The 17,980-nt window shown below is 40.6% G+C and overlaps 1 protein-coding gene across 2 annotated transcripts in view; it reads left to right on the top strand.

Annotated features, from left to right (window-relative positions):
- The first annotated feature begins 439 nt into the window (after positions 1-439).
- Positions 440-17,980, top strand: part of LOC139378781 (6-phosphofructo-2-kinase/fructose-2,6-bisphosphatase-like) — a 51,930-nt gene continuing 34,389 nt past the window's right edge. The window contains exons 1-5 of one of the 2 annotated variants that reach the window (XM_071121277.1): positions 440-679; positions 1,090-1,215; positions 12,558-12,654; positions 12,820-12,886; positions 14,193-14,267. In XM_071121277.1, the coding sequence (XP_070977378.1) occupies positions 589-679; positions 1,090-1,215; positions 12,558-12,654; positions 12,820-12,886; positions 14,193-14,267 (456 nt within the window). In that variant the 5' untranslated portion in view covers positions 440-588. Of the gene's footprint in view, positions 680-1,089; positions 1,216-10,123; positions 11,806-12,557; positions 12,655-12,819; positions 12,887-14,192; positions 14,268-17,980 lie in introns of those variants that run through there. The other variant, XM_071121278.1, reaches the window with a different exon arrangement.

Here is a 17,980-nt window from a genome sequence, read left to right as displayed (position 1 = left end):
ATGTGGAGAATGTCACTTCATTTTGTGGAAAGAGGCAAATAGAGAATTAAAGAATTGGAGAATTAGAGAATCAGACAATTACATAATCAGATAATTAGTATCATGAGTAGACCTGACATTCCCACAACATTTAGTGACTGTTATAGTGGTTGTGGTTGGGTAGCTCAGAGTGTTTGGTGAATATATGTTCTACTCCTCCCAGTGCTATAAAGCCCTGGTACTCTAGCTCCTCCCACTCGGGAAGTAGCCCACCCATCTGTATAACCCCACTTGGAGAGGAGGAGCAAGTATCGATACCACACACACACACACGCACGCACGCACGCACGCACGCACGCGCGCGCACACACACACACACACACACACACACACACACACACACACACACACACACACACACACACACACACACACACACACACACACACACACACACACACAGTTAAGCCGCTCCCATCATGAGGTGACCCACACAGACAGTTTCTCAAACTGTGTCATACACCTTGTTTCTCTCCAGGCTACTCTCTCTCTCCATCTTGCTCTCCCCCGTCTCTCTCTCGCTTACATACGGACACTGTTTTGTAAATCATGTCTCAGAGGCAGACCAAGCTAACTCAGAACCCTTTAGAGAAGATTTGGATTCCCTCCATGAGTAGCAAGCTGTACCGACGTAGAGGGTGTAAGTACACACATACACACAAATATACACATGGAAACAACAGACACACATACTGGTCGGTCTCTGTGTGGTTCATTACCTGTACAGGACAGGTTGGTGCTCGTAACAAACAGAAATTTGATATTGTTTCAAATTGTGTGTGTGTGTGTGTTGGGGCCAGGGTATGACTTGCAGTATGGAACACTGTACCTCTCTGAGAGAGACCTAAGGGCCGTTCACCCCTAAGACCAAGGCCATGTCTATGTGTGTTGTTGTGTGCGTACGTCTGTGCGTGTGTGTTACGTGGTCTATCCATTTGTCTAAAACTGATGTGTGTGTGTGTTCTTTGATCTTTGTATTACTCCAATACATGTGTATGTGTGTGCCATGTCAGTTTTTAATCCATCTGTGTGTGTGTGTGTGTTTTTCAGCGTCCGTCCCTCAGTTCACTAACTCTCCTACCATGATTGTGATGGTGGGGCTGCCTGCTAGAGGGAAGACCTACATCTCCAAAAAGTTGACCAGATACCTCAACTGGATAGGAGTTCCCACTAAAGGTACCACATACACAACATTAACCAGATACTTCAACTGGATAGGATTTCCAACAAAAGGTACCGCTACACAACACAATTTAACACAACACAATACCACACAACATGTTAACCAGATACCACAACTGGATAGGCGTTCCAACTAAATGTACCATAAGACAATACGTCACACAACAAATCACTAAGTCTCAAACTCACGCAGGAAACAAACGCACAAGGTAAACTATTCAAGCTTCTGCAAAGGACAACAGAAAACACACTTCTTTTAACCAAAAAATCTTGAGTAAATTGGACACACCTGAGTGCCGTTAATGTCTCTAGGACGGCCTCTGCCGCCCTCTGGTCACAGGTGGAACCATGACAGCACCCCTTCTAGGAGCGGACCCAGCCGCGGAGCCAGGGCGACCACCAAGCAGTTGGTTGAAGTCCCAAAAGAGTCCTGGATCCAGGAGGTTCTGGGCAGCCTCCCACGCCCGCTCCTCTGTGCCTTGCCCTCACAGTCCACATTCATCGCAGGGTACCTCAGACCCAACGGGCATCCAACAGACGATGGACAGTGTAGGCTGGTCAATACTAACTTGAGACGGGAGACATGGAAGGATGGACAGACCCTCATAGACCTGGGAAGCTTGAGACAATAGTGGACCGGGTTGATGTGACTCAGGATCTTGAATGATCCTATGTAGCGTGGTGCGAGCTTCTGCAAGTCCACCTTTAAGGGAATATCATGGGTGGACAGCCACACCCATTGACCCGGTCGGAGGAGCCGAAGAGGCCTTCGGTGCTGGTTTTCCTGGTGTTGGTGTCGGGCAGAGGAGCGGAGCAAGGAGGATTGCGCACTGATCCAGGTGTTGCGACCTCGTCAAATGAACGCCTCGGCTGATGGCACCCCAGTTTCAGCCTCTTGTTATGGAAACGGGGGGGGGCCAAACCCAAACTCTCATTTGAATGGTGACAGTCCAGTGGATGAGTTCCGCAGTGTGTTGTGAGCATACTCCACCCAGACGAGGAACTTTCTCCAGTTGCTGGCCTGGCTGGAGACGAAACAGCGGAGGAACTTTTCCAGCTCCTGGTTGGCCCGCTCCGTTTACCCATTCTACTGTGGGTGGAATCCCGAGGAGAGAATCACCTATGCCCCCAACAGGGAGCAGAAGGTTTTCCAATACTGTGCGACAAAAATGAACGGCATCTTATTGGCATTGAGCCAACCGTATACACAATTGCAAATACCACTCAATTGGGTGGCAGTTGGTCAAACATATTGCAAGTGGAACATGTCAAATGCCACGTGTTATAAACCAAAAATCCAAAAGGTGGCGAGCGCGCTCCACAGTAGGATGTCATATGTGAAATGGTCTGAAAGTTAGGTCTCAAGGGTAAAATCTTCAATATTTTACAAAATTTAAAAACCTCGTAAAAAAATGCGCTATGGATCAATTATGCATATGTAGAAACCGTATGGACATAGATTTGTTTTATTTTATGCGAGTTTGTCCATAAGGCCTATGTTTTGTCCATTTACCTATCATAGGAAGTAAGGTTCCAAACACCATAGTAACAGAACAATATCCAAATTGCAAAGGAAATATAAATATTGAAAGTACTTAATCAGAATGTTATGTCCATTTGCCATGTATGACCATAGGAAGTCGGCTTCCGAACGCAAAAGTCAGTGAACCATGTGCAAATGGCATTTATAATGTCGAGAAGGCCTATATACTCACCAAATTATGTATATATCACTATGTTAAACCCTGACTTAACCTAGAAGGTTTATTTGTTATGTTTGTTCACAGGAAGTCATAGGAAGTCAGAATTTCTTGTTGGTGCTGATTCCGCATGTCCATTTCATAATAGGAAGTCCTTATCGATATACGTACGTTGTCAATAGATACTGTCGACTTGCAGAAGAGCATGTTCACACTGACAATATAGCATATGTGTAACGGATACTGTCCAATATATTGGCAATGGACACTCCACCTGCAGTATAACATGTTAAGACTGGTAATGTATTATGTGTATTGGACACTGTCCATTAGCAATACATTACAATGGGAATTTACCGTCACAAATTAGACATGCTCTAATATATTTCTGAAATGCCCAATTGCTCGTTGAACTCAGGATGGCCTAGCAGTGATAGTGGTTCCTCTCCATAGCTCGTTTGTGTTGATTTCAGCCTGCCCATTAGGTCATCACCTAATTTCCTAATTAAATGTTTTGGAAATGTACACTGTCCATTAGCAATACTTTACTATGGGCATTTACCATGGTGTTGGTGTTGATTTCAGCCTGTCCATTTGGTGATGGTAAATCCCTGTTTAAACTGTTTAAACTTTTTGGAAATAGACACTGCCCCTAAGACCCGAATTTAAGAGTAAATACATATCCTCCTTGGGACACCCTTGTACAGAATCCTGAGTTTCAAGTCTTTACTGATTTACAGAGAGTTGAATGCAGTGTTTTCACTAACTGTTGTTAAATATATTTTGATTGGGTAAATTTAACAACTGCCGTTTACTCCAGGAAGTTTCAAATCAACACATGTAATCCTTAGTGGCTTGATGGATTGTAATTGAAGACAGATTGATATGGCAACCTTAACCCACATAGTCATCAGGTTGAAGTTAGGGCAGCAGGCAATGTATTCCTATTGGGAGAGATGTCAATGTCAACTGTTAGAATAAATACTCCTTGTTTTCACTGTTATGGGTTAATTCCACATGGTCAGGGGTAGTCTTAGGAATGTTCCTAAGGTTGAATTGTGTGTCTAACCTCAACGGTTCTACCTCTGTCACCCAAAAGCACCTCAAATTTAGGTCTGACCATGAGCTATGGTCAAGTGGGGCACCTCGTTGAACTCGGCACGGCCTAGGGCCTATGGTGATGTCATTTGTTTCCCTTTCAGTGATGATTTTAGCCTGCCCATTTGTTGATTTCATCCTTATTTGATGGTAAAGTTCATATTTCCTCTTTAGGATATGAAGGGGACCATTCAATCTTTTCATGTTGATCTGTAGAGGTACATGTGACCCTGAACACGTGGAAAATACATTTTGAAAATTGCCTGCACAGAAGCAGAGTTAGAGCATAACCTGTAAACCCATGTTATCCTTGTTATCCTCATATATTTTGACACATGCATGTGTCCAACTATATGAACCGGCGAGCGCAGCTAGAATAACTCTGTGGCTTATCTACCCCAACCTCCTCCCGATGATCCCATTCAAAAATGGTGTGTATCTGTGTGACCCAGAGGCCCTAATATGTCAAAAGCATGTCTAAATAATAATAGTCAGGCGTCATTCCAGGCCTACTTTTTGCACGGTCGCTGCGGTCAGACCGAGTGAGCTACGTTCAAGTGGGGCACCTTGTTGAACTTGGCACAACCTAGAGACTATGGTGATGCCATTTGCCAACACTTTGAGTGTTGATTTCAGCCTGTCCATTTGGTGATGGTAAATCACAGGATGTTATGTCCATTTGCCATGTACGATCAATGGAAGTCGGTTTACAAACCCAAAAGTCAGTGAACCATGTCCAAAAGGCATTTATACTGCCAAAATGGTATATAGCACTATGTTAAGCCATGAATCAACCTAGATGGTATATTTGTCATGTATGATGAGGGAGAAGTGGGACTGTTGTTTTTTAACGATTTTTTGAAAATGTCCAAAATGATTAGGGGTGCCCCCTATTGGATGGGCACGGGTGGGGGGGTGCTCCCTACCCAACCGTGGACCCCTTGCTACCCCGTAATGGCATTAAAAAAACATTTAAAAAATGTGCCCCTGGTAACCCGTTCCAATCACCAGGTGCACGGCTGTGCATTTGCAATATGTTTCAATATGCATTTACCATCACAAATTTGTCATGCTCAAAAATCCTGCAGAAATGCAAAATTGACTGGCCTGATGAACTCGGGATGGCCGGGCAGTGATAGTGGTTCCTCTCCATCGCTCGTTGTGTTGATTTCATCATGTCCATTTGATGATGCTTTTTCACTGTTGAATCATATTGCAAATGCACTGTGCATTTGCGATATGTTTCGATTGGCATTTACCATCACGAATTTGTCATGCTCAAAAATGCGAAATTGACTGGTACGATGAACTCGGGATGGCCGGGCAGTGTTTCTGGTTCCTCTCCATCGCTCGTTGGTGTTGATTTCAGAATGTCATTTTGGTGATGGTACCTCACTGTTTAAACATATTGCAAATGGACAAAAGTCAGCCAGCAAGTCACCGTCCATCAGTCAATTAGATGTCATTCTGACACCAAACTGATACAAACTGACACCACACCCACTTTTTCCAACTCGTTTAGAAGCCAACTATCACATATTTCAGAGCAGGCCCATAATTCACAGCGACGTTACATAATAAAAACGTGAAACACATAATTACGTTCTAGCTGCGGGTCCAGTTCTGACATTATGTGTAGGCCAATGTGAGGCGACCCCGAATCCCGAGTTTCGGCTTGATAGGTCATTTGGTGCCCGAGCAAGACCATAATGGTGCTGAAAATCCACTTTTTTCCATTCCATGCTACGGGGTCCTTGAATGAGCTATCGGACAGAAACGTTAGGGCCCGTCTCTATGGGCCGAGCCGGTTTCAGTGCACTTAGTCTTGCGACTCTGGGACATTTCAAAATGTCATAATTTTCGTAATGGTCAAAATTAATTGAAGATGTTGCAAATGTGCGAGGCTGTTTCTCGGTACGAGAACCTTCTAGAGCCACGCAACTCACCACGCACTATCAACCTGAGGTCAAGAACAGGTTTCTAACGTTTCAGAACTCTAGGTCTGACGATTATTTTTTAGTTCGAACCTAGTTAACTATTGCAGGCACTCTCTGTCTCTACGCACCACACTGTGTCCCTCTGTCCTAGCTGTGTGTGTGTGAGTTTTTCTTGGAGATTTTATGGGAGACATGACTGATTTACAGTTCATGGGGGTTGCTTAATCACACATATGAAGTTATGATAAGATCTGACTTAACCCTTCGAAACAGCCCCTATGACACCATTTAAGGCACTTCCGGTTGGCACAGGATAAGCTATAAGTAAAGACATATCTTGCCTTTACAGAATCCTGAGTTTTAAGTGTTTACGTTAAGAACTGACTTATTTAAACAGGGTTAAATGCACTATTTATCACAAACTGCTGGTTTGTTATGGAAAAAAACTTTTAGGGTGATTTTCACCACTTCCAGTTGCTCCAGGAAGCATAGAATCAACACAGGTAGACCTCATAGTGGCCTGATGGATTGTCATCGAAGACAGTTTCATAAGACATTCATAACCCACATAGGCTTCAGGCTGAACTTAGGGGAGCAGGCAATGTATTCCTATTGGGAAATTCAAATAAATTACTATAAGAATCAAACTTTCATTAAATCACACATGCAAGACAGCAAATTAAAGCTACACCTGTTGGCTAACATGTCAGATTTCAAAAAGGCTTTTCGGCATAAGCAAACGATGCTATTATCTGAGGATAGCATCTCCGTAAACCAGGAGAGAAAAGCATATTTCAACACTGCAGGTGCAACACAAACGCAGAAATAAAAATATAATTCATGCCTTACCTTTGGTGATCTTCTTTTGTTGGCACTCCAATATGTCCCATAAACATCACAAATGGTCCTTTTGTTTGATTAATTCTGTCGATACATATCCAAAATGTCCATTTATTTGGCGCGTTTGATCCAGAAAATCACCGGTTCCAACTTTGCCAAAACATTTCAAACTACTTTTGGAATACAACTTTAGGTATTTTTTGACATAAATAATTGATCAAATTGAAGACGGGATGATCTGTGTTCAATACAGGAGTAAAACGAACTGTAGCTAGCTTTCTGGTCACACGCCTCTATCTAACAGTACACTTCAAGTGACCCTTGTTAAAGAGGGCCGTACTTCTTCATTACACAAAGGAAAAACCTCAACCAATTTCTAAAGACTGTTGACATCCATTGGAAGCGATAGGAACTGCAAGAAGGTCCCTTAGAAATCTAGATTCCCAATGAAATCTCATTGATAAGAGAGTGACCTCAATTTTTTTTATTTGAATGGTTTGTCCTCTGGGTTTCGCCTGCTAAATAGGTTCTGTTATACACAGACATGATTCAAACAGTTTTAGAAACTTCAAAGTATTTTCTATCCAAATCTACTAATAATATGCATATCTTATCTTCTGGGGAAGAGTAGCAGACAGTTGAATTTGGGCATGCATATCATACGGACGTGAAAATACTGCCCCCTGTCACCAAGAAGTTCAAGATTAAAAACATGTGATTATGTGAACATGTGAACATGTGATTATTTGAGGACAGCACCCAGCGGACAAATCATTACCAACAGTTACCAGCCAAGTAGTAGTTGTCACAAAAGTCAGAAATAGAGATAAAATGAATCACTAACCTTTGATGATCTTGATATGGTTGCACTCGCAAGACTCCCATTTACTCAATTTATGTTTGATAAAATCCCTCTTTATATCCAAAAACCTCCGTTTTGTTTACGCGTTTTCTTTCGTAATCCACAGGCTCAAACGCAGTCACAACAGACAGACAAAAAAATCTGAAAAGTATCAGTAAAGTTCGTAGAAACATTTCAAATGATATTTATAATCAACCCTCAGGTTGTTTTTAGTCATAATAATCAATAACATTTCAACCGGACAAAGCTTTGTCAATATAAAAGGAAAACAAGAAATGTGTGCTCTCGGTCACTGCAGTGTCCACTCATTCAGATTGGTCTTACTCCCTCATTTTTCAGAGTACAACCTGAAACAATTTCTAAAGACTGTTGACATCTAGTGGAAGCCATAGGAAGTGCAATTTGAGTCCTAATTCATTGGAATCTGTATTGGCAGTCTATGGAAAATTACAAACATAACAAAAATCCCACTTCCTGGATTGATTTCTCTCAGGTTTTCTGCCATATCAGTTCTGTTATACTCAGGCATTATTTTAACAGTTTTGGAAACTTTAGAGTGGTGTCTATCCAAATCTACCAATTATAGGCATATCTTAGCCTCTGGGCCCGAATAACAGGCAGTTTACTTTGGGCACGCTTTTCATCCGGATGTCAAAATACTGCCCCCTACCCTAGAGAAGTTAATCCAGCCAGGTGTCAGATTTCAAAAAGGCATTACGGTGAAAGCAAACCATGCGATTATCTGAGGACAGCGTCCAGCACACAAATGCATAACAAATCATTTTCAACCAGGGAGTTGCAACACGAAAGTCAGAAATAGCGCTATAATATATGCCTTACCTTTGAAGATCTTCTTCTGTTGGCACTCCAAAATGTCCCAGTTACATTATAAAGGGTCTTTTTGTTTGATAAATTCCTTCTTTATATCAATAAAAACTCAGTTTAGCTGGCGCGCTTCAGTTAATAATCCACTCAGTTTCCCTCCTTCAAAACGCATACAAAATGAATCCCAAACGTTACCAATACATTTATCCAAACAAGTCAATCGATTTTTATAATCAATCCTTAGGTACCCTAAAACGCAAATAAACAATACAATTTTAGATGGAGAATCATTATTGTCTTTACCGGAGATAAAAAGACTGCACTCTCTCGGCCATGCACTTGGAAACACTACAGCCAAAATGGGAGCCGCAAACTACAACTTCTCCCTCATTTTTCCAACAACCAGCCTGAAACTCTTTCTAAAGACGGATGACATCTGGTGGAAGCCCTAGGAACTGCAATCGGGGACCATTTTGCCCTATTATAATAGTGCCATACATTGAAATCAGTGGTATGCTGATTTATTTTTATTTTTATGGTTTGTCCTCTGGGTTTCGCCTGCCATTTTGGTTCTGTTATACACAGACATGATTTTAACAGTTTAACAGATTTTAACAGTGTTTTCTATTCAAATCTACCAAATATATGCATATCCTAGCTTCTGGGCCTGAGTAGCAGGCGTTTACTTTGGGCACGCTTTTCATCCGGATGTCAAAATACCGCCCCCTATCCCAAAGAAGTTAAGGATAAACATAATACTTTACTGAAAAACGGTAGCCGTAGGACCAGAGTACACTTGAAAAAACAACAAAGTCTCAAACTCACTCTGGAAACGAAAGCACACTGTAAACAATTCAAGCTTATGCAATGGACAACAGAAAACACACCTCTTAACAAGGATATAATAATAATGAGTAAATTGAACACGCCTGAGTGTCGTTAATGCCTCTAAGACGGTCTCTGCTGCCCTCCGGTCACAGGTGGAACCATGGTGTGTGTGTGTGTGTATGTGTGTGTGTGTGTGTGGTGTGGGTGGGTGGGTGTCTCCCACATCTGTTGCTAGGGGGTAAGGATGTTAGGAACAATACAGGATGAATCACAATAATTGTTTTCTAAAATAATTTAAAAAATGTAATGCAATGACAATCTCCTGGTTATAGATAACAATACTTTGCATGAACTGTCAACATTATTATGAATTATATTAATTGTTAATAATGGAAATGAAGATACACAATATTTTTTAATACATATCGTTTTTAATAGCTATATATAAAGAAAATAGAGGTGAGAGCATTGGACATGCTTTTGTTCTCGGGCAGAACAGGGATCCGAGAGGACGGGTGGCCTGCCGGTCATTCAAGGGTTTTTCTTTATTTTTACATTTTAGAATAATAGTGAAGACCTCAAATTGATGAAATAACACATACGGAATCATGTAGTAACCAAAAAAAGTGTTAAACAAAACAAATTAGCCACCCTTTGCCTTGATGACAACTTTACACACTCTTGGCATTCTCTCAACCAGCTTCAAGCTTATTTGGAAAAAGACCAAGTCCATATTATGGCAAGAACAGCTCATATAAACAAAGAGGAACAACAGTCCATCAAGACACGAAGGTCAGTTAATCCAAAAAATTACAAGAACTTTAAAAGTTTCTTCAAGTGTAGTTGCAAAAACCATCAAGCGCTATGATGAAACTGGATCTCATGAGGTCTGCCACAGGAAAGGAATGTGTATTTGTGAGTCTTTGTGAGACGCAGAGTAGGTGAATGGATGATCTCCGCATGTGTGGTTCCCACCTTGAAGCATGGAGGAGGAGGTGTGATGGTGTGGGGGTGCTTTTCTGGTGACACTGAATTCAAGGCACACTTAGCCAGCTTGTCTACCACAGTATTCTTCAGTGATATGCCATCCCATCTGGTTTGCACTTAGTGGGACTATCATTTGTTTTTCAACAGTACAATGACCCAACGCACCTCCAGGCTGTGAAAGGGCTATTTGACCAAGAAGATGATTGATGGAGTGCTGCATTAGATGACCTGGCCTCTACAATCAACCCGACCTGGAGCCAATTGAGATGGTTTGGGATGAGTTGAACCGCAGCGTGAAGGAAAAGCAGCCAACAAGTGCTCAGCGCATCTGGGAACTCCTTCAAGACTATAGGAGAAGCATTCCTCATGAAGCTGGTTGAGAGAGTGCTAAGAGTGTGCAAAGCTGTCATCAAGGCAAAGGGTAGCTACTTTGAAGAATTCAAATATAAAATATATTTTTATTTGTTTAACACTTTTTTGATTACTACATGATTCCATATGTTTAGAAAAACCCTTGAATGATTAGGTGTGTCCAAACATTTGACTGGGACTCTATAGCAACCAATTAAATAAAAACAGCTACCTCCACTGAAAATAAATTCCAACTAATGGTACCGCAACACCACACACCCCAATACTACACAACACAATACAATGTCACACAACACGTTAACCAAATACCTCAATTGATTAGGAGTTCCAACTAAAGGTACCACAACACACCACAAGGCAACACACCACAAGACTAGACAACACACCACAACACAATATAATACAAGACAACACAACAAAACAGAAGACAACACAAACATTTAACCAGATACCTCAACTATATAGGAGTTCCAACTGAAGGTACAACAACACAATACAAGACAAAACAACACTACACAACACAAGACAAAACAAGACAACACAATACCACACAAGAACAAAATACCACACAACACAATTCAACACAAGACAACACAACAGAAGTGCCAAGTTTAGGTCCAAAAGGCTTCTTAACAGCTTCTACCCCCAAGCCATAAGACTCCTGAACAGCTAATCAAATGGCTACTCAGACTATTTGCATTGCCCCCCCTCTTTGACGCTGCTACTACTCTCTGTTCATCATCTATGCATAGACACTTTAACTCCACCTACATGTACATATTACCTCAATTACCTCGACTAACCTGTGCCCAGGCACATTGACTCTGTACCGGTACCCCCTGTATATAGCCTCGCTACTGTTACTTAACTGCTGCTCTTTAATTTTTAACTGCTGCACTCTATTTTTTACTTATCTATTTTTTACTTAAACATTTATTTTTCTTCAAACTGCATTGTTGGTTAAGGACTTGTAAGTAACCATTTCCCTTTAAGGTCCACACCTATTGTATTCGGAGCATGTGGCAAATACGATTTGATTTGAAAAGACAACACAACACAAAACAACCCAACACAGCAGAAGCACAACACAAGATGTTGACCAGATATCTCAAATGGATAAGAGTTCCAACTGAAGGTACGATAACACATCAAAATATCACACAAGACAAAACAACACAATACCACACAACACAATTACAACCCAACACCAGACAAGACAACACAACACAACACAAGACCACACACCACAAGACAAAACACCACAACACAGGACAACACAACACGTTAACTAAATACCTAAACTGTATAGGAGTTCCATCTAAAGTTACCACAACACATCACAACAAACCACCACAGCAGCATACCAGCAGAACACCACCCTGCATCCCACTTGCCTCTGTCGCTAAGCAGGGTTGGTCAGTCCCTGGATGGAAGTTGTTTGGAGGGCCAGTAGGAGCTTCTCTTTCCTCTGGTCCCCCAAAAATATTCCAATGCCCCAGGGCAGTGAGTGGGGACATTACCATGTGTAGGGTGCAGTCTTTCAGATGGGATGTTAAACGGGTGTCTTGACTCTGATCACTAAAGATCCCATGGCACATATCATAGGGTGTTAACCCTGGTGTCCTGGCTAAATTCCCAATCTAGCCTTATACCATCATAACCACCTAATCATCCCCAGCTTCCAATTGGCTCATTCATCCCCCCACTTCTCCCCTGTAAGTATTCTCCAAGTCATTGCTGAAAATGAGAATGTGTTCTCAGTCAACCTACCTGATTAAAATAATGGTTAAAAAAAACACAACATAAAATGTGTGTGTGTGTGTGTGTGTGTGTGTGTGTGTGTGTGTGTGTGTGTGTGTGTGTGTGTGTGTGTCCTGTCCTCTCCAGTCTTTAATGTAGGTCAATACCGGCGGGATGCGACCCAGTCCTATAAGAGCTATGAGTTCTTTAGACCTGACAACCAAGAGGCCATGAAGATACGCAAGTATGAACCAATCACAAAGCCTGTTATTAGAGTATAAACCAATGAGAGCCTGTTATGAGTATGAACCGACCAGACAGCCTGTTTGAATATGAATTAGTCTGTCCTAAGAGTATGATGCAGGCTCACTGTGTGTTTGTGTCTGTGCTCGTGCGTGCGGGTGTGTAGGGCCTGTGCCATTGCGGCTCTGAAGGATGTGTGTGCCTACTTCATGCAGGAACAAGGACAGGTGGCAGTGAGTAACCACCATGGAATCCTATGAAGCAATATGGGATCTTCATGAAACTACAATGTGGTCAAAAATTATTGACATCCTTGATAAGCACGAACAAAAATTACTGTATAAAATATATTATTAAAATACTGAGCTATATTGTATGCACAACAAAATGGGGAAACTATATTGTTTTATGCTAATACAATTCCTCAGAGACAGAGATATGGTTTAACAAGTAATGTATATTTTTACAAAAAGGTAGGGGTCAAAATGATTGGAACCCCTGTGTTCAATACCTTTTAATAACTGACCTTTTGAGGATAATGGCACTGAGCCTTTTTCTAAAATGTTTTATGAGAATGGAGAACACATTAGGGGAGATCTTAGGGGAGACCAACATTATTCGATTTGATACAGTAATTTTTGCTCATCTTTAACAAGGGTTTCAATCATTCCAAACTCCAATGTATATGAACCTATACGAATACATACTGTATGAACTAGTATAAAGCAATATTAACCTATATCAGGGATGGGCAACTTTGAACGGGGTGGGGGTCACAAAAACTGTGAACTCATCATAAGGGGTCGCTGTGGTCTGCGTACCGACATCCATACCCACACATGCAGTGTGTACATTGCTTGTGTGGATCCTAAGTGAAATTTTGTTGGGGGTCCCACCCCACCTTGCAATGCAAGCAAAACATTTTAGCGGCCCCCCTCTTGACAGCGGAGATAAGATTTAGCAATTTTATATAACATTTCATGCAATTCTACTTATTTTTACATTGGGCAAAGAGAAAAATTAGCAGTTTTACAGCAAATTTCCTGTGATTCTACACATTTTGCCCTAGGCTTGGAGAGAAATGTTTTCCGTTTTTTATTTTACATTCAGTAATTCTACCATGATTACTTCAAGATAGCTGGCTAGACTAACTTACCAATCTAAAAAAAAATTGCTTACTAATTGAGTGACTCATTGAGTCAGTCATTGAGAAAAAATGCTGATGCACAAACAAATTTGGAAATTGCACCTATTCTAATGCTCAACAGTAAGTTGAGACCTCGACTGGGTAAAAAATAATTGTGATCGGGGGGATTATCAGCAGGCCTACAAATGCCAGTTGCCCATCACTGATATATATTAAGCACTATGATGTATATGAACCTACATTATACTCTATGAACCAGTATGGTGTATATCAGGGGTGCCAAACTCATTCCATGGAGGGCTTAAAGGAACGAGTTTAACACCTGTGATCTATTTGAACCAGTTTGAATTTAGATGAACTAGTATGAAGCAGTATGATGTACATGCCCTCAGGTGTTTGATGCCACCAACACCACTATAGAACGTAGAGAAGTCATTCTCAGCTTCGCCAAGGAGAACGGATACAAGGTCAGATGGAGTGTGTAGCTGTGTGTGTATTTAGCTGTGTGTGCGTCGCTTTCTGTGAGGCTATGTGAGTAGCTGTGTTTGTGTAGCTGTGAATTAAAATATATATATATATATATATTTAACTTTTGTTTAACCAGGGCGACACATTGAGACCTAGGTCTCTTTCACAAACATGCCCTGGGAACAACAGTCACATCAGCACACACACAAATACAGTGAGCGGAAAAAGTACTTGATCCCCTGCTGATTTTGTACATTTGCCCACTGACAAAGAAATTATCCGTCTATAATTTTAATGGTAGGTTTATTTGAACAGTGAGAGACAGAATAACAACAAAAAAATCCAGAAAAACGCATGTCAAAAATGTTATAAATTGATTTGCATTTTAATGAGGGAAATAAGTATTTGACCCCTCTGCAAAACATGACTTAGTACTTGGTGGCAAAACAGATCTTAGTCACTTTTAAATTGTGTTTACATATTGCATCACCCATTTCATATGTACAGTATAGAGTACAGTGCTATTCTACGGATTCTTAGTCACTTTAATTGTTTGTAAATATTGCATCACCCATCTCATATGTATATATACTGTACTACTATGCCACTGTATCTTAGTCCAATGCCGCTCTGACATACATGTATATATATTTTTTATCCATTCCTTACTTAGATTTACATGCATTTTGGGTATATGTTGTGAAACTGTTAGATATTACTTGTTAGATATTACTGCACTGTCAGAGCTAGAAGCACAAGCATTTCGCTACACCTGCAATAACATCTGCTAAACACGTGTATGTGACCAATAACATTTGAATTGATTTGAGTGAAGATGCAACCTAACGGATACTTTTACAAGACTTTGAAAACAGAATGTATTTAGTTTTGCCTGTATTAAGTACAAGCTTTACATCCGTAAAGGCTTCCTGAACAGCTGCAAAATCAGACTGTAATCTTGACACAGCTAAATCAGCAGTCTGAGCAATTGTATAGGTAATAGTGTCATCCGCATACAAATGAAGATCACAATTTTTGACCATTCGCATTTATGTAAATCGTAAAAAGAACAGGTTCAAATACTGATCCCTGTGGAACACCTTTATGTACTTGAAGAAAATCTGACTTAACTCTAAATTTGACTTAACTCAACACAATAGTTCTGTCTCTAAGATAGTCACGAAGCCAAGAACATGCGATAGAGCCAAGGCCTATCGATGACAGTTTCTTCAACAAAATATAATGATCAACAGTATCAAAGGCCTTAGACAGGTCTATAAACAAAGCAGCACAACTAATTTTAGCATACAAAGCATTGACAAGGTCATTCACAACTAATGTGGTGGCTGTAATAGTGCTATGCCCTGGTCTAAATCCTGATTGGTTTGAAAATGAAAATACATTTATCAGTCAAAAAATAACAAATCTGCACATTTACCGATGACTCAAGAATCTTAGCTGGACAAGGAAGCTTAGAAATTGGTCGGTAATTGTCAAAGAGTGTAAACACATATGCATATTTCCATGCTTTGGGAATAATTCCTGAAGACAATGTCAAATTTAAAATGTGAGTTACTGAGGCAGCAATTGTGTAAAGAAGCAGTGCAGCTTGGCCGGCTCTCGACCTTCACCTCTCCCGAGTCCTTACGGGAGTTGCAGCGATGGGACAAGACTGTAACTACCAATTGGATACCACGCAATTGGGGAGAGAAAATCAAACATGGAATTGCCTGAAAGAAAATACCAGAACAACATTTTCAACAAATTTCAGCGTCTTTCAGCAAATTACCTCCATTAACTTCCCATGACTCTCAAACCCGCATGCGGGAGCGTAACGTAGCCTCAAACTAATTAGCATAAATCTTCCTAGAAAATCTTCCTATTCATGAAAATCACAAATTAAATATATTGAGACACAGCTTAGCCTTTTGTTAATCACACTGTCATCTCAGATTTTCAAAATATGCTTCACAGCTAACGCTAGACAAGCATTTGTGTAAGTTTATCATGGCATAATGCTTTGGCTCTGCTACCAGCAGGCAACATTTTCACGAAAATAAGAAAAGCAATCAAATTAAATAATTTACCTTTGAATAACTTCGGATGTTTTCACTCAGGAGACTCCCAGTTAGATAGCAAATGTTTCTTTTTTCCAAAAATATTATTTTTGTAGGCGAAATAGCTCCGTTTGTTCTTCACGTTTGGCTGAGAAATCGACCGGAAAATGCAGTCACTACAATGACAAACTTTTTTCCAAATTAGCTCCATAATATCGACAGAAACATGACAAACGTTGTTTAGAATCAATCCTCAAGGTGTTTTCCACATATCTATTTGATAAAATATCCGTCGGGACAATTGGTTTCTCATAAGAAGCGATTGGAAAAATGGCTACTTGTGTACTTTACGCAAGATTTTCTGCGGGAGCCGTCATGTGACCACTTGCTAAAAGTGGTCCCTTACGGCTATTCTTCAACATAAATGCGTAAAAAGACGTCACAATGCTGTTAGACACCTTGGGGAATATGTAGAAAGTGTAAGCTCATTCGTAGCTCATTCACAGCCATATAAGGAGTCATTGGCAAGCAGGGCTTTCAAAAAATGGGGCACTTCCTGGTTGGATTTTTATCTGGGTTTCGCCTATAACATGAGTTCTGTTGCACTCACAGACAATATCTTTGCAGTTTTGGAAACGTCAGAGTGTTTTCTATCCAAAGCTGTCAATTATATGCTTACTAGAGCATCTTGTCGAGACAAAATATCCCGTTTAAAACGGGAACATTTTTCATCCAAAAATGAAAATTCTGCCCCCTAGTTATAAAAGGTTAATATCCAGACTACACTTAAGGTGAGTTGGCTTAGAAACTGAGACAAATATAGAGCCCGCGGAAATAGATTTGTGATCAAATGCTTTAATTATATACATTTTATCAGTAATGGTGCCAAAGACAAGATTCATTTGATGAGGAAGAGAAGAATAGGTACAACCCTTCAGAGATTTAACACTTTTCCCGAATTTGGCCGAATTCCCTGCATAATCAGATAGGTAATAAAATAAATCAGATTTTGCTTTTCTAACTAGTTTCACACACAGATTTCGCAATCTCCTAAACTATTGCTAATCAGGGTTTGAGTCTGTAAATCCAGTTCTGGCCCAAACAGCATTTCTATTGCATATAACTTTGGTTAGCTCCAGTGTACACCAAGGGTTAGACCTATTTTTAACTCTGGTCTAATGTTCATTGCTCAGGTTTCTTGGCCCAAGCAAGTCTCTTCATATTATTGGTGTCCTTTAGTAGTGGTTTCTTTGCAGCAATTTTACCATGAAGGCCTGATTGATGTTGAGATGTGGGCTGGTAAATCAAATTAACTTATCCTCTGCAGCAGCGGTAACTCTGGGTCTTCCTTTCCTGTGGCGGTCCTCATGAGAGCCAGTTTCATCATAGAGCTTGATGGTTTTTGCGACTGCACTTGAAGAAACTTTAAAATTTCATAACATTTTCCGGGTTGACTGGCCATGTTTTAAAGTAATGATGGACTATCGTTTCTCTTTGCTTATTTGAGGTGTTCTTGTCATAATATGGACTTCTGTATTACCCCCCTTACCTTGTCACAACGTAACTGATTGGCTCAAATGCATTTAAAATGCAAGAAATTCCACAAATTAACTTTTAACAAGGCACACCTGTTAATTGAAATGCATTCCAGGTGA

The sequence above is a fragment of the Oncorhynchus clarkii genome, chromosome 21, assembly GCF_045791955.1.
Source record: "Oncorhynchus clarkii lewisi isolate Uvic-CL-2024 chromosome 21, UVic_Ocla_1.0, whole genome shotgun sequence".
Classification (NCBI taxonomy): domain Eukaryota; kingdom Metazoa; phylum Chordata; class Actinopteri; order Salmoniformes; family Salmonidae; genus Oncorhynchus; species Oncorhynchus clarkii.
Note: the sequence above shows the minus strand (reverse complement) of the source record. Positions and strands in the feature narration are given on the sequence as shown.